The sequence below is a fragment of the Drosophila yakuba genome, chromosome 2L, assembly GCF_016746365.2.
Source record: "Drosophila yakuba strain Tai18E2 chromosome 2L, Prin_Dyak_Tai18E2_2.1, whole genome shotgun sequence".
Classification (NCBI taxonomy): Eukaryota; Metazoa; Arthropoda; class Insecta; order Diptera; family Drosophilidae; genus Drosophila; species Drosophila yakuba.
In genome coordinates, this window is record NC_052527.2 from 13,058,531 (window position 1) to 13,081,436 (window position 22,906).

At 38.1% G+C, this 22,906-nt stretch overlaps 9 protein-coding genes across 18 annotated transcripts; 5 read left to right on the plus strand and 4 right to left on the minus strand.

Annotated features, from left to right (window-relative positions):
• Positions 1 to 304: 304 nt before the first annotated feature.
• On the minus strand, positions 305 to 5,024 carry LOC6527991 (phosphatidylinositol 3,4,5-trisphosphate 3-phosphatase and dual-specificity protein phosphatase PTEN). Of its 4 annotated transcripts, none has more exons than XR_001454365.3 (12): positions 4,247 to 5,023; positions 3,496 to 3,704; positions 3,262 to 3,434; positions 3,053 to 3,197; positions 2,755 to 2,942; positions 2,583 to 2,690; positions 2,220 to 2,382; positions 2,054 to 2,163; positions 1,770 to 1,988; positions 1,388 to 1,709; positions 909 to 1,122; positions 305 to 493 (listed from the first exon to the last, which is right to left on the minus strand). XR_001454365.3 is itself a non-coding variant. In XM_015199005.3 (12 exons), exons 3-12 carry the CDS (start codon positions 3,593 to 3,595, stop codon positions 474 to 476), a joined length of 1,548 nt encoding a protein of 515 aa, XP_015054491.1. In that variant the 5' UTR covers positions 3,596 to 3,704; positions 4,247 to 4,575; positions 4,736 to 5,024; the 3' UTR covers positions 305 to 473. The 4 variants fall into 4 exon arrangements, 3 of the variants coding, with proteins under 3 accessions (XP_015054491.1, XP_015054492.1, XP_015054490.1); XM_015199005.3 differs by lacking the exon at positions 909 to 1,122 and having other exon boundaries at positions 4,247 to 4,575; positions 4,736 to 5,024; XM_015199006.3 differs by lacking the exon at positions 909 to 1,122 and having other exon boundaries at positions 4,247 to 4,575; positions 4,724 to 5,024.
• A 1,271-nt stretch (positions 5,025 to 6,295) lies between these two features.
• LOC6527992 (RNA-binding protein Rsf1) lies at positions 6,296 to 7,439 on the minus strand. The gene has a single exon (XM_002089023.4). The coding sequence runs from the start codon at positions 7,310 to 7,312 to the stop codon at positions 6,710 to 6,712; it is 603 nt and encodes a 200-aa protein (XP_002089059.1). The 5' UTR covers positions 7,313 to 7,439; the 3' UTR covers positions 6,296 to 6,709.
• A 561-nt stretch (positions 7,440 to 8,000) lies between these two features.
• On the plus strand, positions 8,001 to 8,993 carry LOC6527993 (REPTOR-binding partner). 2 transcript variants are annotated; one of them, XM_002089024.3, is made up of 4 exons: positions 8,001 to 8,163; positions 8,426 to 8,507; positions 8,637 to 8,758; positions 8,820 to 8,993. In XM_002089024.3, exons 1-4 carry the CDS (start codon positions 8,107 to 8,109, stop codon positions 8,910 to 8,912), a joined length of 354 nt encoding a protein of 117 aa, XP_002089060.1. In that variant the 5' UTR covers positions 8,001 to 8,106; the 3' UTR covers positions 8,913 to 8,993. The 2 variants fall into 2 exon arrangements, with proteins under 2 accessions (XP_002089060.1, XP_015053857.1); XM_015198371.2 differs by having other exon boundaries at positions 8,002 to 8,163; positions 8,637 to 8,762.
• Positions 8,994 to 9,244: 251 nt separating this feature from the next.
• On the plus strand, positions 9,245 to 10,506 carry LOC6527994 (MOB kinase activator-like 3). The gene is made up of 6 exons (XM_002089025.4): positions 9,245 to 9,473; positions 9,533 to 9,683; positions 9,735 to 9,858; positions 9,915 to 10,018; positions 10,144 to 10,259; positions 10,327 to 10,506. Exons 1-6 carry the CDS (start codon positions 9,432 to 9,434, stop codon positions 10,450 to 10,452), a joined length of 663 nt encoding a protein of 220 aa, XP_002089061.1. The 5' UTR covers positions 9,245 to 9,431; the 3' UTR covers positions 10,453 to 10,506.
• A 102-nt stretch (positions 10,507 to 10,608) lies between these two features.
• LOC6527995 (probable trafficking protein particle complex subunit 13 homolog) lies at positions 10,609 to 12,441 on the plus strand. Its single transcript, XM_002089026.4, has 5 exons — positions 10,609 to 10,764; positions 10,825 to 11,212; positions 11,278 to 11,590; positions 11,652 to 11,780; positions 11,840 to 12,441. Exons 1-5 carry the CDS (start codon positions 10,722 to 10,724, stop codon positions 12,281 to 12,283), a joined length of 1,317 nt encoding a protein of 438 aa, XP_002089062.1. The 5' UTR covers positions 10,609 to 10,721; the 3' UTR covers positions 12,284 to 12,441.
• A 133-nt stretch (positions 12,442 to 12,574) lies between these two features.
• Positions 12,575 to 13,639, plus strand: LOC6527996 (probable transcriptional regulatory protein MYPU_6240). Its single transcript, XM_002089027.3, has 4 exons — positions 12,575 to 13,044; positions 13,101 to 13,275; positions 13,342 to 13,437; positions 13,494 to 13,639. The coding sequence occupies exons 1-4, from the start codon at positions 12,611 to 12,613 to the stop codon at positions 13,602 to 13,604; spliced, it is 816 nt and encodes a 271-aa protein (XP_002089063.2). The 5' UTR covers positions 12,575 to 12,610; the 3' UTR covers positions 13,605 to 13,639.
• A 166-nt stretch (positions 13,640 to 13,805) lies between these two features.
• LOC6527997 (acylglycerol kinase, mitochondrial) lies at positions 13,806 to 15,310 on the plus strand. The gene is made up of 3 exons (XM_002089028.4): positions 13,806 to 13,992; positions 14,053 to 14,173; positions 14,228 to 15,310. Exons 1-3 carry the CDS (start codon positions 13,895 to 13,897, stop codon positions 15,233 to 15,235), a joined length of 1,227 nt encoding a protein of 408 aa, XP_002089064.1. The 5' UTR covers positions 13,806 to 13,894; the 3' UTR covers positions 15,236 to 15,310.
• Positions 15,232 to 16,143, minus strand: LOC6527998 (protein trunk). Its single transcript, XM_002089029.3, has 2 exons — positions 16,064 to 16,143; positions 15,232 to 16,000 (listed from the first exon to the last, which is right to left on the minus strand). The coding sequence occupies exon 2, from the start codon at positions 15,992 to 15,994 to the stop codon at positions 15,281 to 15,283; it is 714 nt and encodes a 237-aa protein (XP_002089065.1). The 5' UTR covers positions 15,995 to 16,000; positions 16,064 to 16,143; the 3' UTR covers positions 15,232 to 15,280.
• Positions 16,144 to 16,405: 262 nt separating this feature from the next.
• Positions 16,406 to 22,618, minus strand: LOC6527999 (lysine-specific demethylase 6A). 6 transcript variants are annotated; one of them, XM_015199000.2, is made up of 15 exons: positions 22,464 to 22,618; positions 22,068 to 22,411; positions 21,568 to 21,679; positions 20,159 to 20,334; positions 19,743 to 19,871; positions 19,445 to 19,670; positions 19,200 to 19,380; positions 18,876 to 19,133; positions 18,688 to 18,820; positions 17,919 to 18,622; positions 17,722 to 17,846; positions 17,224 to 17,643; positions 16,943 to 17,152; positions 16,755 to 16,881; positions 16,406 to 16,689 (listed from the first exon to the last, which is right to left on the minus strand). In XM_015199000.2, the coding sequence occupies exons 1-15, from the start codon at positions 22,511 to 22,513 to the stop codon at positions 16,495 to 16,497; spliced, it is 3,390 nt and encodes a 1,129-aa protein (XP_015054486.1). In that variant the 5' UTR covers positions 22,514 to 22,618; the 3' UTR covers positions 16,406 to 16,494. The 6 variants fall into 6 exon arrangements, with proteins under 6 accessions (XP_015054486.1, XP_039227354.1, XP_015054487.1 ...); XM_039371420.1 differs by having other exon boundaries at positions 17,722 to 17,861; XM_015199001.3 differs by having other exon boundaries at positions 18,876 to 19,136; positions 22,464 to 22,617.
• Between the last annotated feature and the right edge of the window lie 288 nt (positions 22,619 to 22,906).

Sequence of the window (22,906 nt, forward strand, 5' to 3'; positions counted from 1 at the left end):
TTTAATCTTTTTAAAAATGCATCTAACTATAATTTATACTTAGAATATTTTTTATTCAAAGGCATTTTAAGAAATGTGTTTTTATCTTACCTTTGCAACTCTGAATATTTTGCACAACTCTATTGATTGGTAAATTTTAAGATCTTATTAATCTTAGCTATAGCCCAGTTTTTACCTCTTAATAAAGATCTAATAATTTCTTTACGTCACTTTTCCTTTAAACCATAAATTTATAAATTTTTATACCGTTCTTCACCCTTACCTCTTAAATATCATAATTTCAGACAAAAACCCAAAGTTCGAATGAAATCTACAATACAAAATGTACATGAGTTTATTTAAAATAATTGTTAAAACTACTTAAATAAATATCATACAGTATATTTACAAATTCGAATAGATTAGCCAATTACTTAGCAATTTTAATTACTTTGCTAAATCACCAAGAATTATAAGTCCGTAATAAGCATTGATTACAGGTATGTTGATTCACCTGAAATAAAAGAAAAATATATATTAAATAAATTTAGTTTAAGCTGCTTCAGGACTAGAAAATGAATTTATTAACTAAAACTCAAGGAGGATATACAACAAAATAGCATGAATGAGTTATTAGCAGTACACTTTTGATGATGATGAAACATACAAAAGACAGATTCTGCTTCAGGATCTTTATGAGATATATATTCCAACAGCAAACTGTGAAAAAGCTAGACGAATTGGTCGAAATTCGACAGTTCGATGCTAGTTTTGTTAAATGAGTTGAGAACGACACTTGAAATAGCCAAAGACACATATTGACATACTTATGAAGCGGTGAGAGATGTTTGATGAGAATCGATGCGGATACTGATTAAGGATTGCCGGTTAGTTGACCATTCGAGCCGCAGGCATGGGCTCCCACTCACCTATGTACATTAAATTCTAAACAGATGTGCAGAGCCCAGCTATAACCACCGATCGGTTCCCCGTGAAAGGAAGTGGATCTGTGTAAGCCTGTCTGCTAGTATACTCGTAAAAGTCTTGGGGACATATAAATCCAGTTCTGGTGGCTTCGTATTATACATCAAAATTAAGAGATCGTTCAGCCAGAAGTCTTTTAAATCGTCTCGGGTGATTATTCTGGCGAAGTTAATAAGTCAATAAGAATATAAATGTGTGGACGACATATGTATGCTATAAAGGCTATCTCTTTTAACATCTGACAAATCTTTATTTGAATACCATTAATTACAAAATAAAACCGGTAGTGGTCAAGAAATCAATAGAAGTGAATCTCTTAGTAATTTAAAAGTGAAATTAGAACGAATGTTCAGTATTACTCGATTAAAACAGATAGATTTTAGTGAGATCTGGTCATTGAGAGTATAGTATGCAGCAAACTCACCGGATTCCCAATCTTCCTCGCCTTCTTCGGTACCACAGTTGAATTTTGGAGAGGATTGTTTACATGTGATGTATGAATTGTAATTGATGTTCTTATTTTCGTTTATACTTCGAGTGTCAGAGGTGATATGAACTTCACTATTCTGCCATTTGATTAAATCAGTTTTTTTAATGGACGGTTGATTAAATATATGATTTTTTTTTAGTTCCTCTTTTGTGGAATCATTCAAGTTTGGTAAAAGAGGTTTGCTATTAGGCTGTTTGCGTTTACACGCAGTCGAAGTATTTTTTGAATTGGTTGATGTGTCGTATTGGATTTTAGTCTACGAATATTAGATTTATAGATTAAGCATATTTTCTGCGCAAAACGAGTTTTCACTTACAACTATATCCTTATGATCCAACGGTTCTATTGTTTGACTTTTCGCTGTATTATCATTGACGATCGCAGTTAAGACTGTTTTTTCGGGAAAGCAGTTTTTTGGAGATAAACTGTCATAGTCGGATCTTTCAAAGTTTAACACATTTTCATTTCTCTCTTTTTCAGACGGTTCAACTTGAACATCATTGCTAAAATTATCTGCCTCAAATACAATTGAAATCTGAAAATAAATCGTCAGTTGTATGTTGTACTCGGAATCTATCGAAATGATTAAAATCGCCGTACCTTGAATTCCTCTGAAAACGTTTTATGTTCTCTGTCTTTATGCACATCATCGATTTCTGATTTGCTTAAAGTGTGTATATATTTGTTAACTGTTCCATCGGACTCGCAAGCTATAAAGAATGCGTATTAGATCGTCTATAGGATGCGTGTTACTTAATATACTTACGTGAATAATTTCGCACAAAAAATGTATTTAGCCAAAAGTGACAAATGATTTTATCTGAAGATTTTTGTGTAAGTTCGAATTTTACATCACCGCAAACTGGTAAATATGGTTTAATAGTCAAAACAAATGATTTTTTGAAATCAATCGTCCAGGTTTTCAGATTCTGCAAATATACAAACAAGAACAATTCGGGGATTAGATATGAGCTATTGTTGGAAAGAATGAATCACATAAAATATACATTTTTACTTCAGTTATCACTCTCTTAGGATCTAAGGTTGATCTTTTAGTAACTCTAATAGGCTGACGGGCAGTGAATTAAAAACTAATGAGTTGAAACCAACGCTATGGGTATACACTTACATCAGGCTCTGCATTTTCTGTGGTTGAGTCGTGTAGTACAGATACTGAACATTGTACCGTGCCTAAGTTTTGCAAGCAACTGGACTCCGAGAACCGTATTTCACATACCTGAGATACAAAAGGCATATTTAAATTTTGTCTGGATTGTGGCGCTGCTGCTTGGAATACTCACGTTAAGGCTTATTTTCGAATATGGAACACTTGAACAAACTAGTTTGGAAAAATACTGAACATATCGACGCTGAGATGGGATTGTCACACCTTTTCGGTCCTTTGTACGCTTCTCATCATACCACGCTAATGCATCGTCAGCGGATTTTTGAAGTCCACTGAACACTAAATATGCACAGATCATGGTACCTAAAATGAAAATAATTGGGTTAGTGGTGGCTCTACAGATGTCCAACCAAGGTAACAGCATGCCAAGATATTTCATGAACTTTCGCACAAAATAAGGACACTTTTCTTACCGGTTCTGCCTTTTCCAGCTTTACAGTGCACGGCTACAACATTGGACGAATCTTCCTTGAGCCATAAATCCACATCCATGCAAAATCGTTGTATTAACTCAATCGTTGGAGGGTTATGGTCTTCGAACGGCAGAACAGCTACTCTCTGTAATATGAAATAGCATATTTTACATTTTACGCTGCCAAACAGAAAAGTTTCCTCAAATTACCCCGTGAAATTTAGCAACGTCGTAGCTACGCTCTGAGCATAGGTTATATATTTTGTAATGCTGGGCATGATTCTCTTCCAAAAACTTGAAGACATCTTCCAGACGGTTTCTGTATAGGCCCTCTAGCTTATCCGTTGCTGGATACCCCATGGCAATTATATTATCATAAATGTCTGTAGGTAAATAATTAGTAAAGTTAGTTATCCAATGATTAAGGCTTATTCAATGACTTACATGTTAAATCCAAATTGTATCCTTTTTCTTTGTATCGTATACGTTTTTTACTCACTACATTGCGTATCACGTTGGACATTAACGAAATAGTGTTGGCCATATTTTTAAGGTTAAAGACTTGTCTTTTTAAATTATTTTAGCTGCATCCATTCAAATCTCTTGGGGAACCAGTGCTTGTCTTCTATTTACTCCATTTCAAAGTGTACGTTCTGAAAGGAAATCAAAGCGCACACATATATTTCAATTTGGTTGCTTTTTTAACAATCTGTGCTTTATTATAATTTATCGTATTATTTTTCAGTGACAAGTTTCAAGGGAAAGGAAGTTCTCTACTGATAATTGAATCCCCCAATCCTTTTGCTGCAGACAGGTTCCCAATATGGTCAATCGGAATTGATTTAATTATAGTATAGCATTCTGGAGGGATATACGGAACTAATAATGGGTTTGTTTGCCTGATCTATTTGGGTTATTCTATATAAAGTATAGTAGTTCTCACTCGGGTATGATATATTCCCGTTTGCAGTTTTTGCTTGGATACATATTTAAGCACGTACATACACATACAAAAGTGCACTCGCTATAGGATAGATCCCTCTACTTGTTTTCCCAGGAACAGGTAAAGATTAACTTGAGTTCGGTTTATATATCCACAAATATCCTTAGCACAAACATTCACACACGCACGCACACACAGACGCACACACACACACTGGCAGGCATTTGCGGCACACACGTGAAACATACTTACATGTATCGGCTATTACTATCAGAGATAAACAATATAACAATCTTCCGCTTGGCATAATACATTCAGATTGGTTGTCGAATGGTCCTGGTTGTGTTTAACAAACTGGTCGATAGAGTTTTCTTACTGAAGCCAACGTACGGCGATTTTAATTCGTATCCGAGCAATTAAATGGGCCCGCTGGCTGAACTGGCGATTTTCGATGGGTGAAAACCAAAATCAAAATCCGTTTTAGAAACACCGAACAGTAATTTCGAATTACTTAACATAGCGACTGATTTGGCAACTGTTTTTTGTTTTATCTCGCCGAGTAGACACACTTTTTTGACAAACTGTTTGCGAATGGTGGTATGTATTGTAGTTAGAGCACATATGCATGTACAGAAATATGCAGATATGGATGATGATGGGCATGTGCACATATATGCACCGATTTTTGTGCATTTATGTACATATTTGTATAAACAAAAACATATTTACAATTCCACAGACATTTTACACATTTACACTATCAGCACCACACGAATATATGTGCCTACTGTTTAATACATATGTATGTGCATATGGGTATGTTTAAGTCAATAAGCTAAATGTTCCAACCGAGCAGGTTTTGGCTACTGCATTTCAAAAAGCTATCACATGTTTTACTTTAAGCCACGAAATTTCAAATAAAACTTTTCAATTATGTGTAAAACTTAAACAGTAGCGCTCATGCTCTATTAAATGTATTATTAATTTATCAAGCGTGAGATCCACAGGGTGTTTACGGCGAGCGATACCACTACAAGATGTGAGCAAATGTACACGCATTGCTATCGACGTGCGTGCGGCCCTTTCGATTAAATTGTGTATGCAAAAACTATCGATTGGCCATCGATGGAACTATTTATTTTTTAAGCTCTGCGGGCTTATCAAAAGCAAACGCTGCAGCAGGTATTCTATAAAAATCGCAATTTTAAGCAAAACCCAATATTCTTATTTGTTAATTTTTGGGTGGGATACGTTTGGTTTGTTTTTCAAAATGATTTTCTTATACCTTAATATTTAGGTTTAGCCAGTGAAATGATAAAACTCAGTTTGGGAATACCCTGAATGTAATCCACGCTTTGCTTATTTACAATCGATAAAAGCGCAACAGGTTTTTAATGGGTATTCGATACTTTGCACATAAATATGATTTGGATTTCGAGCCAAAGGATTTGAGGTACCATCATTATATTTTAAACACAGCCCCGATACCTGCATTATTCAAAATTTAAGAAAATTCGCGAAAATGGAAAAATTACATTTGCATTCGAAGGCTTGTTGGTTTCCTCGAAATTGATTAATTATTTAAATTGCCACCAAAATTGTAATATTTTTCCCCTTGTTAAGCTAATCATAATTTGAAACTTGAATAAAACATAAATTAGTAAAATCGATCTGAAGACGAAGAAATAAAAACAAGAGTTTTGCCATGTTAACCAATTTCTCATTTATTTGTCTCTTTGCAATTCGTTTAAAAAGTTTCTGCAGTCGTTCGTTCAAATATATAACAGCCCCTTGGGCTAACTAACTAATCGTCGTTATCATAAGTATTGCTTTGTTATGTTTTAAACTTGAAGCAATCTAATAAATCTGAAAGTGGCGTTAAGAAATATTCCGACTAAGGAACAGGTCCTTTAGTTAAATGAATTAAAATATAAACATTAAAACCGGTGTGCTTAAGATACTCGCTTAAAGCATTGGCTAGATTTTTGCGGTTTTGGCCCAACTACAATAAGGTATAGATTTTTATAGTATTCTTCTTAATATGTAAAACGTTAGATCGATGGTTAATAGTCATGCAATATTTCTTACCAAATGCAAAGTCAATGATCTGTTTGTAAACACTTGGCGGTTATTGCTTTTTAGGTTTTCGAGATCCAGGAAACAAAGCCGATCTTCAAAAACTCGTTCTTACCGATTTTGGACATCATACTGCTTCATTTCGTAGGGTTTCTTGGGTCGGTTATAAGAGGTTCTGTAAAAATGAACACCTACACAATTCCGAGTTCTCAAAGTTCTTTAATATTTTAGACCAATTATTTTGCGAAAGCTTGTATGTATACGAGAAACTGTTCCGCATTTCCTTTATTAAAATTGCGTACTTCTAGATTTTGGTTTGACGTTGTTCGAGTCTTAGCGTATTTTTCTTACTAGTTTTCTACGTTATAACTTAGATTTTACATACGTGCTTGCAATTGTCATGTTAATGGTTATTCGTAAAATAAATAATGAAGAGACAGACGACGACTATCAGTTTTTTGTTGGTTTTTTCTTATTTTTTTTGTTGATGTGGGGGTGTGGGAATCTGTTGGACAATCGAAAACGATCGAATGCTACGATTTTAAATGTTTGAGTCTGCGTTTTACGGTCGCACTTAAGTTATTATTTATTAATTTTTACTCATAGGCAATCCTTAAGCAACTATGAGTGGTGTTGTCATTAGAATCGATGGTTTCCCACCGGCGAGCGGGACCTGAAGCGTCCGGCCGACTGACCGCCAGTGCGTCCATAGCTGGCGCTACTTCCGCTGCTGTAGCGGCTGCTCTCTCGTCCACCGCCGTAAACCTCGCGACGATTGAAGCCACTGCCGCCTCCCTCTCTGCCATTATAGCTGCTCGCTCCGGATCGGCCGGAGCTATAGCCCCGCTCCGTGTGCCGGCTCGAGGATCCGCTGGATCCGCGCTGCCGAAAACCGCCACCGCCGCTCCCACCGCTCGTGATGCTGTGCCGGCCGAAGTCGCCGCGTCGTCCTCCCCTGTCCATTGGTCCGCCACGCCTACCCTGGCGTGGCCGCCCCTTTGAGATCTCTACGCGCAACTGGGAGCCCAGCAGCTCGGATCCGTTCAGTATGTCGCACGCCTTTTCGGCATCGTCGCGGTGCTCGAACTCCACGAACGCAAAGCCCGGCGGATTAAAGGCTATCCACACCGAATTCAGCTTGCCGTACTTTGTGAACTCCCCCTCCAGATCGTCCTTTTTCACCTTATCGGTTAGATTGCCTACGTACACCCGTGTCCCACGCTGATCACCCATGCTGGACATCTGAATTCACTGTTTCTGGTTCGTTTTCGTAGATATCCTGCAAATCGGATAGCTGCCTTGAAAAATAAATAATCAATAAGTTATCACCACCGGACAATTTAGCGTTTGTATCTATATCAAGTTTTCAACCAGGGTGGTTAAACTCGTTGCAAAAATGCTAATTTTCAAAAAAAGCCTTGCATTTGGAACATTGAGATTGGGCGCATGTTGGACATATTTAGAGTTTAAGAGCCCTTTAAAAAAAGGACTTCCCTTTACTAACTTCCATTTATTTTGTTCTAAATTTAATTCATTTTAAAAACAAATCCTTAAGCTTGTAAAGTACATAAATAAACTAATAACATAGGAAATAGCATTTAAAAGATTGTCAGCGACTTCTCTATACTGTTTAAATCTAAAAACATTATAATTTAGTTGTTAAATTTACTAATACATAACATGTTGATAAAATAAATATGTTTTAAGTATACTTAAACTTGAAGCTCAAGCTAAGGGCACTTCCAACAACTATTTACTACGAAAAAGCTATTTATAATATTAATTGATTATTATCATTAAATTGCAAATCCTTAAAATAAATTGAATTTCGGTTAATATTTATTTATTTAATGCTTGAGTTTGGAATATGGAATTCCAATAGTTCTCTAAATGTGTTCTACTCCACCGTTTCTATGTAGACATATTTCGATAGGCATCTATGTGTGTAGTGGTTTTGTTTATTGTTACCTTGAGTATTTACGAAAGACGCATAATAACAAAGAGTTGCAAAGTTTTTTAACTATTTAAGAGACATAATGGCAGATATGGACATACAAAGTAATAAAATGTCGATAACGGAGGAGACGCAAGTGGTAATATATTATAAAATATAAAAGTAGCATGCTTTTCGCTTTGAACATGAAGTGCACTGTGTTAATGCGCAGTAAGAATATGTTTGTACATAAATGTACATGCATATATGCATGTGTATATGTATTCATGAATACATATATGCAAATGTTTGTTTTCATGTAAAAGCGCTAATTTTTAAAGTCGATTTTGAATTCGACTTTCGAATAAGAATATTGAAAGGAAGTTGTAAGTTAATTCCATTTATATTAAATTTATATACAGACGCGCAAAGAATGCGGAAAAAGAGGACGAAAACCAGGAAGAAAGACGTCTACTGAAAAATTGGACATCAAGGCCAAACTGGGTAAGACAAACATTATCGTACAGTTTTAACACTTAAAGAAGGTCGGTGGTTATAATATCATTATAATTTCCAGACGCTAATACTTTTTTTTTTCTATAAAAACAATTTTACATGTATTTTCTCTTGCAGAACGCAGCAGACAAAGTGCTAGAGAATGTCGGGCGCGCAAGAAGCTGCGGTATCAGTACCTGGAGGAACTGGTGGCGGATCGGGAGAAGGCTGTAGTGGCTCTACGTACCGAGCTGGAGCGCGTCGGTATATAACTTATCAAGCCACGTCCAACCAATTTATTTATTCTCATCTTTATTGCAGTTAATTCAATGGAATAACCAGTTGTGCGAAAGCAACACTCCAACCAACAATGACCAGTTACTTCAGGAACTCGGAATCCTCAAACAAGAATAACCTCCATTTAAATTTTTAGCATAAGAATATTACTTTTATAATAAATGTACCACAGTTACTATTACTTATTATTACGGAAAACCTGAAGACATTTTTTTTACAATATTGGTATTTACAACTCTTACGAGACTTTAAATTTGTAGTTGTTAAGCTTTTCTAACCGTCGTGGTACTTTATTGTTATTTTTTTATCGATTAAAACGAAATTCAAATATATTTATGATAAGTAACAAACCATAACATTCGTTAATTAAGGGACTGATTCCAATTGGTAGATTGGAACAGTGATCGTGAAACGATTATTCTTAGGGTTCGATAACTTAGTCGTGAAAAGCCTATCAATGGTTTCTCCCATCTCTCAATCGGCATAAAAATACAGAATAATCTAAAGAACTGAACAAATGTAAACATTATTTATAAGCGTTAACAGTTATTCAATTAACCAAAGTTTGTGCTGTAAGCAGCGCCAACATATGTGCCAAAATATTCTCACTACCATCAGAATCTCCAACAAGATATTATGGCTTTGAATGGATTTTTAGAATTCTTCCAAAAGGGCAAAGTATGTTTGGTCAATAACAAAACCATATACACTCGATATATTTGCAAACTTATTTCCAGACTTTCAGGCCAAAGAAGCCCTTTGCCTCCGGAACCATTAGGTATTCCTTACATAAGCAAGCCCAGGCTAGTTTGCAGTCAGGGATTAATTTGCGGCAAGTGGTGCGTTTGCCGCAAGGGGAGAATCTCAACGACTGGCTCGCTGTGCATGGTGAGAATTATAAATTATACGAAATATATAACAATACGTTGTATATTTCAGTCGTGGACTTCTTCAATCGCATAAATTTGATCTACGGAACTGTTTCGGAGTTTTGCAACGAAACTACGTGCCCCACGATGTCTGGCGGTTCCAGATACGAGTACTTATGGGCCGATGGAGATCTGTAAGTCCTGAAAATGATATCCCAAAGGCCATAAACTAATGTATTTACAAATTCAGATACAAAAAGCCAACCGCCCTCTCAGCCCAGAAATACATTGAGCATTTAATGGACTGGATTGAGACACAAATTAACAATGAAGCTGTTTTTCCAGTGTCCACGGGTAGGAAATTGTATACTATTTTACTTACAGCCTCTAATGATTTAAGAGAAGAATGCAGAGTCTATATAATCTATGTATTCCTCTTCAATACACATTCTTTAATTAGTACCGCTTCTTTATTTCAGATGTTCCTTTCCCAAAGAACTTCTCAGCTATAAGTCGTAAAATTTTAACTCGTCTGTTTCGTGTTTTCGTCCACGTCTATATTCACCATTTTGATCGGATTGTGAGCATTGGAGCGGTGCGTATTGCTACATAAGTTACTATAATCAACTCAATAAACTTTTAAATATTTTGTCAATTTTTAGGAAGCTCACGTAAATGCCTGCTACAAACATTTTTACTACTTTGTGCAAGAATTTGACATGATTTCGGCCAAGGAATTGGAACCGCTACAAGAAATGACATCTAGAATTTGCAAGGATAAGGATTGAAAGTATTTTGTACTAGATTGTGTTGTAAATATATATTGTTTATTACAAAATAAATAAGCAAACACGTAGTTTTGAATCCTTGGTTTTGAAAATGCACTATTTGATAATTTAAAGTATTTATTAACTGTGTGGTATATTAAGGGCATTCTGGTGGTGAAAATTGGTACAATAGTGTTTGATAGATTTGGTCGCACTGATGTAAACAGAGTTTTTCGCAACAATTTTATGCTGATTTATTTCTCTAAAATAAGCTTATAGTATTATACAAAATGGAAATGGTTGATCCAGATGCACACTTGGTGGCGCTCAAAGGTAAACTCTGTCTCAGTCCAAGTTATTGCCAAAGTACATAGATGGTTTTTCCATCCATAGTTATGCGTTTGATGCGGCCCACTTTGGTGGGACTGGGACCTGTGGTAACCTGCGAGCCCACGGACTTGGTCCAGAGATTCGGAAATTCCCAGGAGAGCGACGGAATAGCAGGTGCCTGTGCTGAGACCTTGGCGGCGGGCCAGGTGCTGCTCCTCCCACAGTCCTTCGGCAGCATTTACCTTGGCGAAACATTCGCCAGCTACATCTGTGTCCACAACACCACCCCCCACCCCGTGGAGTGCGTCACCGTTAAGGCGGATCTCCAGTCGAACACGACACGCATCAACCTTTCCATGCACGAAAACGCAAAGTCTCCAGTGGTATTGCCGCCCGGTGGAACCATCGATGATGTGATACGATACGAGGTGAAGGAAATCGGAACCCACATGTAAGTGGCATAGGTACTTATAAGTTTTTCCCAAAGGTAACCTTAATACCCTGTAATTTTTTCAGTCTCGTCTGCGAAGTGAACTATTCGACTCCGGCGGGCTATGCCCAATCCTTGAGAAAGTTTTTCAAGTTCCAAGTGCTTAAGCCACTTGATGTGAAAACCAAGTTCTACAATGCGGAAATCGACGAAATCTACTTGGAGGCTCAGATCCAAAACGTGACCACCAGTCCCTTCTGCCTGGAAAAGGTAGAACTTGATGGTTCCGAGGATTACTCCGTCACCCCATTGAACACGCTGCCAAATGGGGAGTCTGTGTTCACGGTGAAACACATGCTGCAACCCAATAATAGTTGTCAGTTTCTGTATTGCATCAAGGTAAGATGAGTTGAGCTCCAATACTTAACTAATTTCATACAATTTCGTGTGTTACGATCAGCCCAAAGGAGATATTGCGAAGAATGTAGATACGCTGCGGCAATTTAATAACGTGGGAAAATTGGATATTGTCTGGAGGTCGAATCTAGGCGAGAAGGGCAGACTGCAAACCAGCCAGCTACAGCGTTTGGTAGGGATAAAAATGTGTACATAAAGTAGATTCCTAATAATTTTCTTATTTTTTTGTAGCCATTTGAATGCAAAACCCTTCGCTTGGAAGTATTGGATGCAAAAAACACAATCAAAATCGGCACGATATTCACGTTTAACTGTCGCGTGACGAATACCTCTGAACATACCATGAAACTGAATGTGCGACTTGCTGCAAAGTTTTCGGCTGACAGTCAATACACGGGCTGTGCTGATTTCATGCTGAATCCACTGCAAAGTGGAGAATCTGCCGAATTTCCATTGTCCGTCTGTCCATCTAAATTGGGCCTCGTTAAAATATCACCCTTGGTATTGACCAACACGCTCCAAAATGAGCAGTTCACCATTGATAACGTCGTCGATGTTTTCGTTGTTAATTCGGACTACGATAACGACCCCACAACCCATCAGAATAAGTTAATTCGTTACGAGAGTGCTGCAAGCTGCTTAACTCAAAAGCAAGTTCAACTACAAGTTGTATAGAATTTTAATTCAATAGATATATAAATGTAAATTTTAAATTCATGTTACTGTGAAATGGGCTTATATTAACGTGATACATTTCGTAGTTTCTGTTATTCCGTGTAAAACGGTATATTTCAATAAGAAAAAAAGGCCTAAATAAAATAAAAAAATATAAATAGAGTTTATATATGTTTTTGCTATTAAAGCCCGGGGAATAACCCAATTAATTTATTTAAATATAATTGAAATTTTAGATCACCTGTTTCGTAGTTGCAAGAGTATTTTCTGGAACCTATGCCTTGGTCACACTAGTACACTTTTTAGATCACAACACTAGAACTTGAAATGTTACGAAATGTGTGCACATTTTCCACGCATTTTGGAAAATGCATTTTCCAAGCCCAGCAACCGGTTCGCGGAATGGCGGGCCATTCAAAGTGGGCCAACATCAAGCACACTAAAGCACTGAAGGATGGTGCCCGAGCGGCTCTGTTTGCGAAAATTTCGAGGCAAATTCGAATGGCAATTCAGGAGGGAAACTCTGCGGATCCGGCAATAAATTCCCTTTTGCGAACGGAAATAGAAAGAGCCCTCAAGCAAAACATGCCCAGTGGTACCATACAAAACACCTTGAACAAATTCAAGACCAGCAAAGTGCAACTCAAAAAGTACCGGCTCGACATTAAGTACAAAAGAAACGTATACCTCATATGCATTTTCTATACTGACAACTTTTCTGGCGTTAAAATGGATGCGACACCGATGATCAAGAAAGCCGGGTAATGTCGCAATTTGCAATATTTTGTTAGAAATAATCTATTTATAATGTTTCTAGAGGCGAGTTCGCGGATGTTGGCAGCCTGTTCGAGGACTTTGGATTAATAGAAACTCGCTATGATACTGCGAAACTTCTGAACGGACCCAGTTTGGAGGATAAAGCCACTAATGATGCTATCGAGTTGGGCGCCGAAGAGATCGAAATAGTTGACAACACCGATGGCACTGTCAATGTATGTTATTTTACTTATATCTACTTAATATACAAAGAAATGTGTTTTTTTTCTACACTTTTGCAGTTTCTGTGCAGTCCAGTGGTTTTAACTAGCTTAAGTAGAAGCTTGGAAAAGGCTGGATACACCGTGGAAAGCAGTGAACACATATTTTCACCAATGGTAAAGCGGCATCAAAGATTAAATTTCAGTGTAATTAAATAGAAATTATCTTTCAGAATGTAGTGCAATTATCACCCGCAGACCAAAAGGCATATGACGTGTTTATTGAAAAACTGAGAAACATCCCAGGCCTAGAGGATATCTATGACAATGTTGAACAATTATAACTTGTTGAATAAAACGTATAATGTTTTTATTATTATCAATATTATTATTATTAGTATCAATAGACCTAGATCAAGTGTCTTAGAAATGATTCAAAAATATACATTTTTTTATAACACTGTTAAGTAACATAGTGTGCCATGTCCAAGATTCCCGTTACAATGCCATACGTTTCGTAATGTTAAAGCTTATGTAAACTTGCTGGAATACCCTTCACTAACTGAAATTCAGCTGTTTGTGTGAAACCAAACCAATACATGTGGAATCAAAATCATTGGTCTAAATAAGAAATATGAATTATTTAAGAGTTATTCGGAATAATTGGAAGAAATGCACATTCGGAGCGGCAGTTTCTGTGTACGCGCTGCAAGCGCTAAAAACGCACATCGAGTATGCATTCAGAAAACAGTGAAAACTCGACGAAACTTTAACCTCTTATTTGCTCTCCAGGATTGAACAACATATGCGCGAATTTGCGTCCAATATCCAGACCAATTGGGTATCGGATCGCCCCAAGAAGGTACTGGTGGTTATGAATCCCGTGGCCAATAAGAAGCGATCGGAAAAGTTCGTAAGTAGCTGGCACATAGCTGACCAAGTTCTTTACCCAGCCTTAGATTTTTAGTTCAAGAACTACTGCGAGCCGGTTTTGCATTTAGCTGGATACTCCGTGGAGGTCCTTCGAACGAATCACATTGGTCATGCCAAAACCTACGTGGAAGAGCTGGCAACGCTACCCGATGCCATTGTGGTTGCCGGCGGCGACGGTACCTCATCGGAGGTGGTCACAGGGCTGATGCGGAGGCGCGGTAATCTCTGCCCGATCACCATACTTCCGCTGGGACGTTCCGTGCAATCCGCATCCAAGCGCATCAATATCTTTGGCGTCAAGGACGTCAACTATGTAAAAAGCCTTTCCAAAGCCCTGGAACCTATGCTCAAAGATGAGAGCCAGTACCAAAGCGTGATCCGTTTCGATGTGATCAACGAAGACGATGGCAGCGACAACCAGCTGAAGCCCATATTCGGCCTTAATGGCCTGTCCTGGGGTCTGTTAGAGGACATCAATGCGGCAAAAGATAAATACTGGTACTTTGGACCACTGCGTCACTACGCTTCCGCTGCCTCCAAATCCTTTGCTGATAACTGGAGCCTGAAGACCGACTATGTGTACACACCGCCGTGTCCTGGTTGCGTTGACTGTGCTGCTTCTGTTCAGCGCCAGGAAGTCTCACAGCCCGCTGGTCTCTTCACAAGAGGCTTCATAAAGTACCAGAAGAGCCCGACGGAAACCAAGAGGCCACTCATCAAGAACGACAATTGCAGCAAGAAGTTCGAGGGAAGCGCTGAAGCCAGTCAAATCAACATCAATTGTGTTCAGAACAAGGATAACTTTGCGGAGCTGGAGAGTCAGTTTATAAGTTCCTTGCAGCCGGGCTGGGAGTTCATCAAGCAAATACCTGAAGTGACGTGCAGCAACATTTTGCCAAGCTTGGTGGTTAAAAGCAGGACCATTCAACTGCATCCGGATAGTGAAATGGCCGAGAAGTTTTACTCCATCGATGGCGAGGAGTACGATGCAAGACCCATTAAGGTATCTGTTGTTCCCAATGCTATTAAAGTTTTTTGTTGACATTTTAAACGTGTATATTAATTAAATCTTGATTAAATGGCGCTACTAGTATAGCATAACACATTCACAGCAAAAGTTAACCGCTATTTCTTCCCAAATCCAGAGCTGCGTATAATCATTCTCAAACTTCTCAGCGGTGATCAAAATCAATTTATCATTTATTCGAATGCATGAGCCAGTTTTACGGCGCAGAACTTTTATTGTAAATGATTTTGGCTTGCAATTAAAGTGATCATACCAACATTTTCTGGCAATACACTCGATGGAACGGATATAGCGTGGAAAGTAATTTAAGCCTAAGTCAATCCAGTTGATTTTCGACGAGCATTCCCAAGGCCGCTGCTTGAAGCCATCGATTCTTGGATGTCCCACTCGATCCATGAACGCGCTTCTCGTGCGCAGGCTCTTGCTCCTCGGGGGCTCCTTCTTCTCCACCAACGCAAAGTGGTTGGTCTCCCAGGCGGGGAAGTGGCTAACCGAAATCGTGTCGCTATCCGCATAGAATGGCAGCTCGTACGACGACCGCTTGTAACCCAGATGATAGCTCTTCTCCTCGGGCTCGCCCGGAGGATCAATGCTCATGTAGCGCGGATTGAATGCCTGTCCAAGGATTTTGGCCAGCGACTGCGTGGAAAGCTCGGCGCAGTAATCAGCATCATCTTGAGTCGATCCAAGAACTGCAAACAATGTGAGCACAACGGCCAGCCAGTGCAGTTCACTTTGTGGTTTCATATTTGGACACAGTGCTTGCCGAAGCATGGCTGGCTAAAAACAGGGCTACACCAATAAAAGCAACTGATTTATCGTGATTACAATAGTTATCGTTACCCTCTACACTGGAACTTATTTGGGGATCGAACGGCAAACAATAAAAACCAATTTGATAAAAAAAGAGTTTAATGTCAGTGTCATTTCGAAAGATTATAAATTAAATTTATTTATATGTATGTAACTAAAACGCATTCTAAACTTTGGATAAATTTAATGTATATATTAACCTATAAGAGATGTGTCTAAATAGTTAAAGTCATAAGCGTTTAATATAAAAGTATCATCATAAGGTCAGTTTCGCTACAAAAGTGGGATCCAAAACATTCAAACATAATAGCCGAAAAAACAGCTCTGGTGGCTTTATGCGAAGAACCCCATCTCTATATTCGTACCGTAATGTTTTATCAAAACAATAGAGAGTATATTGTACGGTGTAAAATATACATATATTAAATCTGCATTACTTAAAATGATTCCTCGTATTACAACTACTGAGTGTATGCTAGTCCTTGGGTTCTGTGTAAAGTAAACGAATCGTACACACGCTGCAGTTCAGACAGACGATACTCCTCCAGGCAAACGATACCCTGGAGCGATGGAGAAAGCTTCAGGGCGCACGATAGGCAGTGGACCACGTGTCGTTTCTCTTGCTCCTTGATGAACAACACATTGAAAACTTCAACCTGCAAGCGCACATATGATTTAATAATAATAATAAAAAAATATACTAATAATACACCGTTAATACCTCGCATTGTCCGCAATAGTGGGATGCTTCGTTCTTGCCGCGTCCATTGAAACGTATTTCCACACCTTTCGACTTGACATACTCTTGTATGTGCAACACGTTTTTTAGCGTTTGGAGCAAACACATTCTGAAAACGAGCAATGCTATGCCTTAAGTATCTGCAAAAGGTGCCTTAATTGTTTACTCACTTTATCAGCTCGAAAAGTTTGGTATCCGACACTTTGATATTCCTTGCAAGATTCCAGCTTAAATGCACCATCGGAACAATGCTCTTGAAAGCCTGCACTTTATTCCACTCATACCGCTCGATGGCAAGAGAATATTGGCGGGCAGTTAAAGGACCAACGTTCCACGCAATGTTGTTGCACCATCCGATCGACTGAACCCAATGCACGCATCTTAAAGTCAGACAAACAAAATTGGTTAGGTCCCATTGTAAACACATATTCATCGTATATTATTTGCTTACCCGGCATTCACCCAAACCAAGTCTCCGGGTTTTTGTATAAATCTATAAACTGGTATATTCTCCTTGTATAAATCTTCCAGGACGGGCCACCACGAACCGTGCAGATAGCTGATGTTGTTCTTCTCGCACAGATTGTGAACTCCGCCCCAGTAGGCATCCGGGACGGCAAACCATTCACAATCTCCGGGCCCGATATTGATGTTGATTGAGCAGAAGTTGTTATTCTCTTGGTGGCCAGGCGTCCTACTTCCAGGTACCTTCATGTACAGCTGAACGGTGTTCATGCCCAAAATGACGTGGCCAACGTGAGAAAGCATATTGGCAGCAGATATAACTCGCGCAAAAGCTGGCAGTTTTTGTAGCTCTGTAAGTTGCGGCTTCCATTTCTTTTCATCGGAGAGGTCCACGTTGGTGCCGAACCTGAAATAAGCCGAAGCATTGAGTTAAAGTTGATCTAGTTCGCTATACAGAAGTAAATGGTCGTAGTGCGTCTAGTACCTCAACATTTTGCTGTTGATTTTATGTTTTTTACGCTTGAGAACAATGTTCGAGTTGGATACCGAGTCCTTTGAGTCTGAGTCCGACATTGCTTGTGAGCCCGGAAAACCTTTATCGCTTTCATCCTGCGGTAAAATAAGCTACACGATAAAGTAAACTGTATTCATGTTAAAGAGGAACCACCCAACGAACATTACCTTCAAGCTGTCTTGAAAACTGGATGCCTGATATTGGGCATATTTGGCTATCGTTGTGTGAGACCGATGCGAAATGCAGGCCCAGACTCGCTTGCCCTGCGAAGTGTCCCAATTTTCATCGGGAGACTGGTGAACTTGTGTCCGGACCTCAACACTATGGTCCGGGTTGGCTTCCACCAACGTTTTGGTCGAAAAGAGACCGAGATCTAGCTTCAAAGCGCCCGCCAAGCCGCGTACAACGGCAATCGGATGTTTCAGGCAAAACTCCTGCAACTGGGGGCTGAACGCGTTCTTCTTATTTTCTAAATGAACCGAGGGTGTGGGTGGCAGGAGTTGATCTCGCGTGAGTTTTTGCGGTGGGCAATCGGGCGGAGATGGCGGGGGCGCATTCACTTGCAAAATGGTGCAGTGCACGGGCGGCTCGTCGATTGGCAGCAGTTTTACAGCTGCCATCAACTGCTTTGAGTCCATTTGTATTTTGAACGTGGTCGACAGGTCGGCGTTGTCAGTACCAATATAATCGTGCCTCGAGTCCTCATTGTTACTAAGTGCATCGTGGCTTAAACGTTCGAGCTTAATAGTCTCATTTTGTTTATAAATATCATTCGAGATGTCGTCGAAGGTGTCTACAACACTTTGCTCCGAATTTTTATTGCTCTCCGGCATGGCGTTGAAGTTGCGCGGGTTTAAAGATTCCGAAATGTCTGTTTGAAAGGTTAGAAAGTGAATTAAAACTTTAATATATATCAATTTTAACTTGGTCACGTACTTATTAGATTTGGCGCAGATGTCTGACCGTTGTTATGTGTTACTTCCTGTTGGCCTGTGCCATCTTCCTTAATACGTTTCGAAGGTATGGGACTTTGGCTGAGTTGGCTATGCGGATAAGGTGGTGGCGGTCCCTAAACAAACATGATTTGAATAATTGTTCTTAGATCGACTTATGTTTGAATTCACCTGTACTGGACTTTGCTTTGTGACCTGTCTTGGTAGCATCTGCGCAGTTTGTTGTTGGCGAGAGTTCATTTCTAATGATATTGGCAGGTTCCAAGCTTCTTCAATTGAACACAGCTGGCGGCGCTTCGATGTAATACTCGGCAATGGTGCTTGACTGAGCTGGCCCTCCAAGAAAGTGATTCTCTGAGACAGGCCTTTGGACAATCCTATTGTGTCCTTTTTCATACGTATTGCTTGTTTTTTTCGAATTAATGAAGACTTCTTCAAGTAAAAACGTATGTTACATATGTAAAATAACTACACAAGCGTATGTATATACACTACCTGGAATGATATTTGTTTGGTTGCATTTAAATAGCAAGCATAGGCATCTCGTAATTGACCACAGCTCTCATAAAGTATACCCAGATTGGTCCACGCGGCTTTATGGTCTTTATCCAATTGCACAGCACATATGTAAGCTTGAAGGGCATCCGTGGGTTGATTTTGTTGCTGATATAAGACGCTATATAAATGCATAAGAATTAAGAAATAAACGGGTAAAGCAAAAACATTCATCGTTATTTTACCCGATTGAGCACCAAGTATCAGCATTGCCCTCACTTTTTTCCACCGAGTTTCGGTATGCTAGGAAAGCATCATGGACCTTATTAATGCCGGCGTAACACCTTCCTAGTAAATATAATGATTGTCCACTCTTTGGGTCAGCTTCAATTGATTTTTGTAGAAAATTTAATGCGTTTGCTTCACGTTCCTTTTTTTCGCCTAGGCATTCTACGCAATGGTACATCCATCCTTTACGATCCAATGAAAAGAAAAGAAGCTGTTTAAGTGCTTGGCCGTTTTAAATATCCCTTCCTTGCTCACCTAATTGTCGATAAACATCTGCTTTGAGCTCCAAGGAGATGTTTTTCTCATTAAGGAGGAATTCGTAGCCATCCTTTGCCGCCTTGTGTTTGTTTTGAACTTCATACAAATGTGCGATTTGAAATTTGACTGCAAAGTATTGGTAACGAAATTAAGTAGTTGCATAAATGTAGATTCACGGAGTTGATGTACTTTAATATATTAAAAATGAATCACAGATGTTTGGGTTAATTGTATTACTTGGTGATTCAATGTATAAATATTCTTTATATATAAGGTTTTTACAAGAATACGAACATTTTGAGATATGAAACAATAAGTAAAGAACTGAAAAACAAATCACAGTTCAAATTATGTATGAAACTATTGTGCAAAAATGTATAGTTATGTGATGTGAATTACATAGAAATACTTACCCTGAAGTTCTGAAAAGGTCGAGGGGTATGTATAAAGCAGCGCCAATTGCAAATGTTTTTGGGCAATATGAAACTCCCCGCAATGTTTTAGCATAAGACCAAGCCGCAAATGCACCTCATTTGCACATGTAAAATTGGGACTTAGGTATAAAAGCTCCTGAAACGATTTGATGGCCCTGGAAAAAGTAAATTCAAGCATATTTTATTTAACTTATAATTTTAAATTAAAATTATAATAATTCTTTACAGTGAGCGGTGTTTACATAAGTGCATACATACTTATGTGCATGCAGTCACGTACACACATGCACGCATATGTACATACATAAATACACCTAACCATTTGAACAAACAAATTCATGTAACGTACTTAATTTAACTAGAACTGCGATGATTAGTGCATAAAATCAATCCTAAATGTTAATCTGTTGCTAAAATGTGCTCACTAAACGCAAGTTTTGTTTATAAATCACAAAAGAACTTGCAGCCGTCGAGTCGGCAGACATGTCTGCGTGCACTCAAAAAAACGAGACAGACGGTTTCATGTCAGTTTATAACATAGAATTGAACTGAGAATCATTGATTACTTGCGCCAGACGGGGTCTGCCTTAATGTTAGCATTCAAAATTATTGAAATTAAACAAAGAACACATTTTGACCCCGCAATTCAATTAACGACCTTAAAGGGGGGCACTCATTGCATTTTGTACACAGACACACGCACACACACGCACTGCGACATACATACATGCATGTAATGAGAATTTATGTATTTTTATAACAGCGAATTTGCAAAAACAAACAAAGGAATATAATACAAATCTTTATATTCATATTAACTTTTAGCAATATTTTATCGGATTAACGATTATTATTGTAAGTATTTATTTTTACAGAACCCATTTGTTTTTTTTAGAACCCAGACAACTGTGGAAAGATCCAAAACTAACCAGTAAACGCACTTTTTTTAATTGAAAAAATGTCTGCAGTCTTAATTTTAATTCGTTGTGAATTGTTTATAAATATATATATACTATAAGTGGCAGTGTTGTTTCGTGTAGAATCTATTTAGTAAACAATTTAATATCAATACAATAGGGATGTGACAGGCACGATAACGTGATTAAAGGGGAACGATGTGAAATCGAAACGTATACATCGATAACAGTTTTCGACTATTTTAATTAATGAATGGATATGATTCCACTGCACATGCATCTACGTTTCGAAATTTCATATCGAATTTCATATACAAGGCATAAAAACAAGTAACTTTTTTCTTTTTTTTTTAAATAAAAAATAACTTAAGTATTTTTAATATAGTGCAGAACACACATATTTATGTAGAATATGTTTCTCAAAAACAAAAAAAAATTCAGCGGCTTAAATATAATAATATGTAAACTTACCATTTAAAGCACCGAAGTTTAAAATAAGCAACGCCAATTCCGTAAATGAATGCATGGTTTGTCCAGTAATTGTTTTCTCTGAACCGTAAGTACTTTTGATACGCTGATAGAGCTGCAAAAAATAGATGGGATACATACGGTTTTAAAACTCGATTTTTTTAAGCCTTTCGTATTGAAATAAAGGATATCTTAATACTTTCCATTTAAAAGTTAAAGCATGTCATAATGGCTTAGGCATTGGACATTCTATAACAATGTGCTTGAGTTTAGAAACACTTAAAGAAAGGGAATTTCAATTAATTTGACATTACGTATTACATAAGAGGTAATGAACGCCTGCCTAAGCTCGATCTTGAAATAATTATTCCCACATATACAAAATATTTTCCCGGAACTTCGATATGATATTATGAGGAGATAAGTATCCTATAGATAGTATAGGCACCGTCTCTGATTTGTATTTGGACCTGATGCAGTGTACTTTCTTTATGTTTATTTACCTTCAGTGTATTCGCCAAGTAGAAGATGCAGGTGGCCAAGTTTACAAAGAGCGTTAACGTAGTGTTCATCTTGGGGTTTTTCATTAATGTTAGACACCTTTTTATTAGCATCTTTATCAAAGGGTTTGGTCTCGTCATTATTTTGCGACGATGTGTTTTCCATATGCTCTGCTTGAGTTTCGGGTTCAAACTTTTGTATAGCATTTTTATTATCACTGAAGTTCTTCGATTCGTGCACCTGACCATTTGCAATGTAGTTTTGCAAGTTCGTAATAGTTTGTTGAACGAGATTTCTTATTTCCGCATTTTTCGAATTGGACAAGTCCAAAAAGCCGTAGTATCGACTGAAACGTAAATATTATTAAACAAGACTCGGGCGATTAACATTAATAGTACCTATCCAGCTCGCGGATCACGCAATCATCCTCGAAAGAAAGTTGGCCCATTTTTAAACCAACGGTTTTTAAAACTACTTGTGTTCAGAAGCGTGGGCAATAATACAGCGTAGTTTTAAAATCTTTTTTTATTTATATTTTTAGTTTAGAGATGGCACTAAAATATTCTTAGAGACGAGCTCTGTTTTCTATCGTCGACGTGTCACGCATTCATTTAATGTGTCATTCTCACTGCGAAATTGGTAACGGAACTGGAATGATCGGAAAGATTTGCGAAACTGAAAACAAATTATTTTTTTTATGCATCAGCTGATGACATGATTTGGTTATTGAAACCTTTATTATACAAAAACTCAATACAGAAGCTATTTACAATTGTTGTTTTAAATATTTAATTCTTAATGGATATTCGTTATATGCAGATTTAATATCCATTTGTGTTAC

What these genes read in the sequence shown, in the direction of transcription:
- LOC6527996 (XM_002089027.3), top strand. Translation starts at nt 12,611, where the DNA reads ATGTTACGAAATGTGTGCACATTTTCCACGCATTTTGGAAAATGCATT. An exon ending in ACACCGATGGCACTGTCAAT is followed by an intron (nt 13,276 to 13,341) that starts GTATGTTATTTT and finishes ACACTTTTGCAG; the next exon opens with TTTCTGTGCAGTCCAGTGGT. An exon ending in AACACATATTTTCACCAATG is followed by an intron (nt 13,438 to 13,493) that starts GTAAAGCGGCAT and finishes ATTATCTTTCAG; the next exon opens with AATGTAGTGCAATTATCACC.
- LOC6527998 (XM_002089029.3), bottom strand. Translation starts at nt 15,994, where the DNA reads ATGCTTCGGCAAGCACTGTGTCCAAATATGAAACCACAAAGTGAACTG.
- LOC6527995 (XM_002089026.4), top strand. Translation starts at nt 10,722, where the DNA reads ATGGAAATGGTTGATCCAGATGCACACTTGGTGGCGCTCAAAG. An exon ending in ACACTTGGTGGCGCTCAAAG is followed by an intron (nt 10,765 to 10,824) that starts GTAAACTCTGTC and finishes TTCCATCCATAG; the next exon opens with TTATGCGTTTGATGCGGCCC. An exon ending in AAGGAAATCGGAACCCACAT is followed by an intron (nt 11,213 to 11,277) that starts GTAAGTGGCATA and finishes TAATTTTTTCAG; the next exon opens with TCTCGTCTGCGAAGTGAACT.
- LOC6527991 (XM_015199005.3), bottom strand. Translation starts at nt 3,595, where the DNA reads ATGGCCAACACTATTTCGTTAATGTCCAACGTGATACGCAATGTAGTG. An exon ending in TTTTGTGCGAAATTATTCAC is followed by an intron (nt 2,164 to 2,219) that starts GTAAGTATATTA and finishes CATTCTTTATAG; the next exon opens with CTTGCGAGTCCGATGGAACA. An exon ending in CGTTTTCAGAGGAATTCAAG is followed by an intron (nt 1,989 to 2,053) that starts GTACGGCGATTT and finishes ATTTATTTTCAG; the next exon opens with ATTTCAATTGTATTTGAGGC.
- LOC6527992 (XM_002089023.4), bottom strand. Translation starts at nt 7,312, where the DNA reads ATGTCCAGCATGGGTGATCAGCGTGGGACACGGGTGTACGTAGGCAAT.
- LOC6527997 (XM_002089028.4), top strand. Translation starts at nt 13,895, where the DNA reads ATGAATTATTTAAGAGTTATTCGGAATAATTGGAAGAAATGCACATTC. An exon ending in GCGCTAAAAACGCACATCGA is followed by an intron (nt 13,993 to 14,052) that starts GTATGCATTCAG and finishes TTTGCTCTCCAG; the next exon opens with GATTGAACAACATATGCGCG. An exon ending in AGAAGCGATCGGAAAAGTTC is followed by an intron (nt 14,174 to 14,227) that starts GTAAGTAGCTGG and finishes TTAGATTTTTAG; the next exon opens with TTCAAGAACTACTGCGAGCC.
- LOC6527993 (XM_002089024.3), top strand. Translation starts at nt 8,107, where the DNA reads ATGGCAGATATGGACATACAAAGTAATAAAATGTCGATAACGGAGGAG. An exon ending in TAACGGAGGAGACGCAAGTG is followed by an intron (nt 8,164 to 8,425) that starts GTAATATATTAT and finishes ATTTATATACAG; the next exon opens with ACGCGCAAAGAATGCGGAAA. An exon ending in GGACATCAAGGCCAAACTGG is followed by an intron (nt 8,508 to 8,636) that starts GTAAGACAAACA and finishes TTTCTCTTGCAG; the next exon opens with AACGCAGCAGACAAAGTGCT.
- LOC6527994 (XM_002089025.4), top strand. Translation starts at nt 9,432, where the DNA reads ATGGCTTTGAATGGATTTTTAGAATTCTTCCAAAAGGGCAAA. An exon ending in TTATGGGCCGATGGAGATCT is followed by an intron (nt 9,859 to 9,914) that starts GTAAGTCCTGAA and finishes TTACAAATTCAG; the next exon opens with ATACAAAAAGCCAACCGCCC. An exon ending in TGTTTTTCCAGTGTCCACGG is followed by an intron (nt 10,019 to 10,143) that starts GTAGGAAATTGT and finishes TCTTTATTTCAG; the next exon opens with ATGTTCCTTTCCCAAAGAAC.
- LOC6527999 (XM_002089030.3), bottom strand. Translation starts at nt 22,513, where the DNA reads ATGGGCCAACTTTCTTTCGAGGATGATTGCGTGATCCGCGAGCTGGAT. An exon ending in GTGATCCGCGAGCTGGATAG is followed by an intron (nt 22,412 to 22,463) that starts GTACTATTAATG and finishes TTTACGTTTCAG; the next exon opens with TCGATACTACGGCTTTTTGG. An exon ending in GTTTTCAAGACAGCTTGAAG is followed by an intron (nt 17,862 to 17,918) that starts GTAATGTTCGTT and finishes TTTATCGTGTAG; the next exon opens with CTTATTTTACCGCAGGATGA.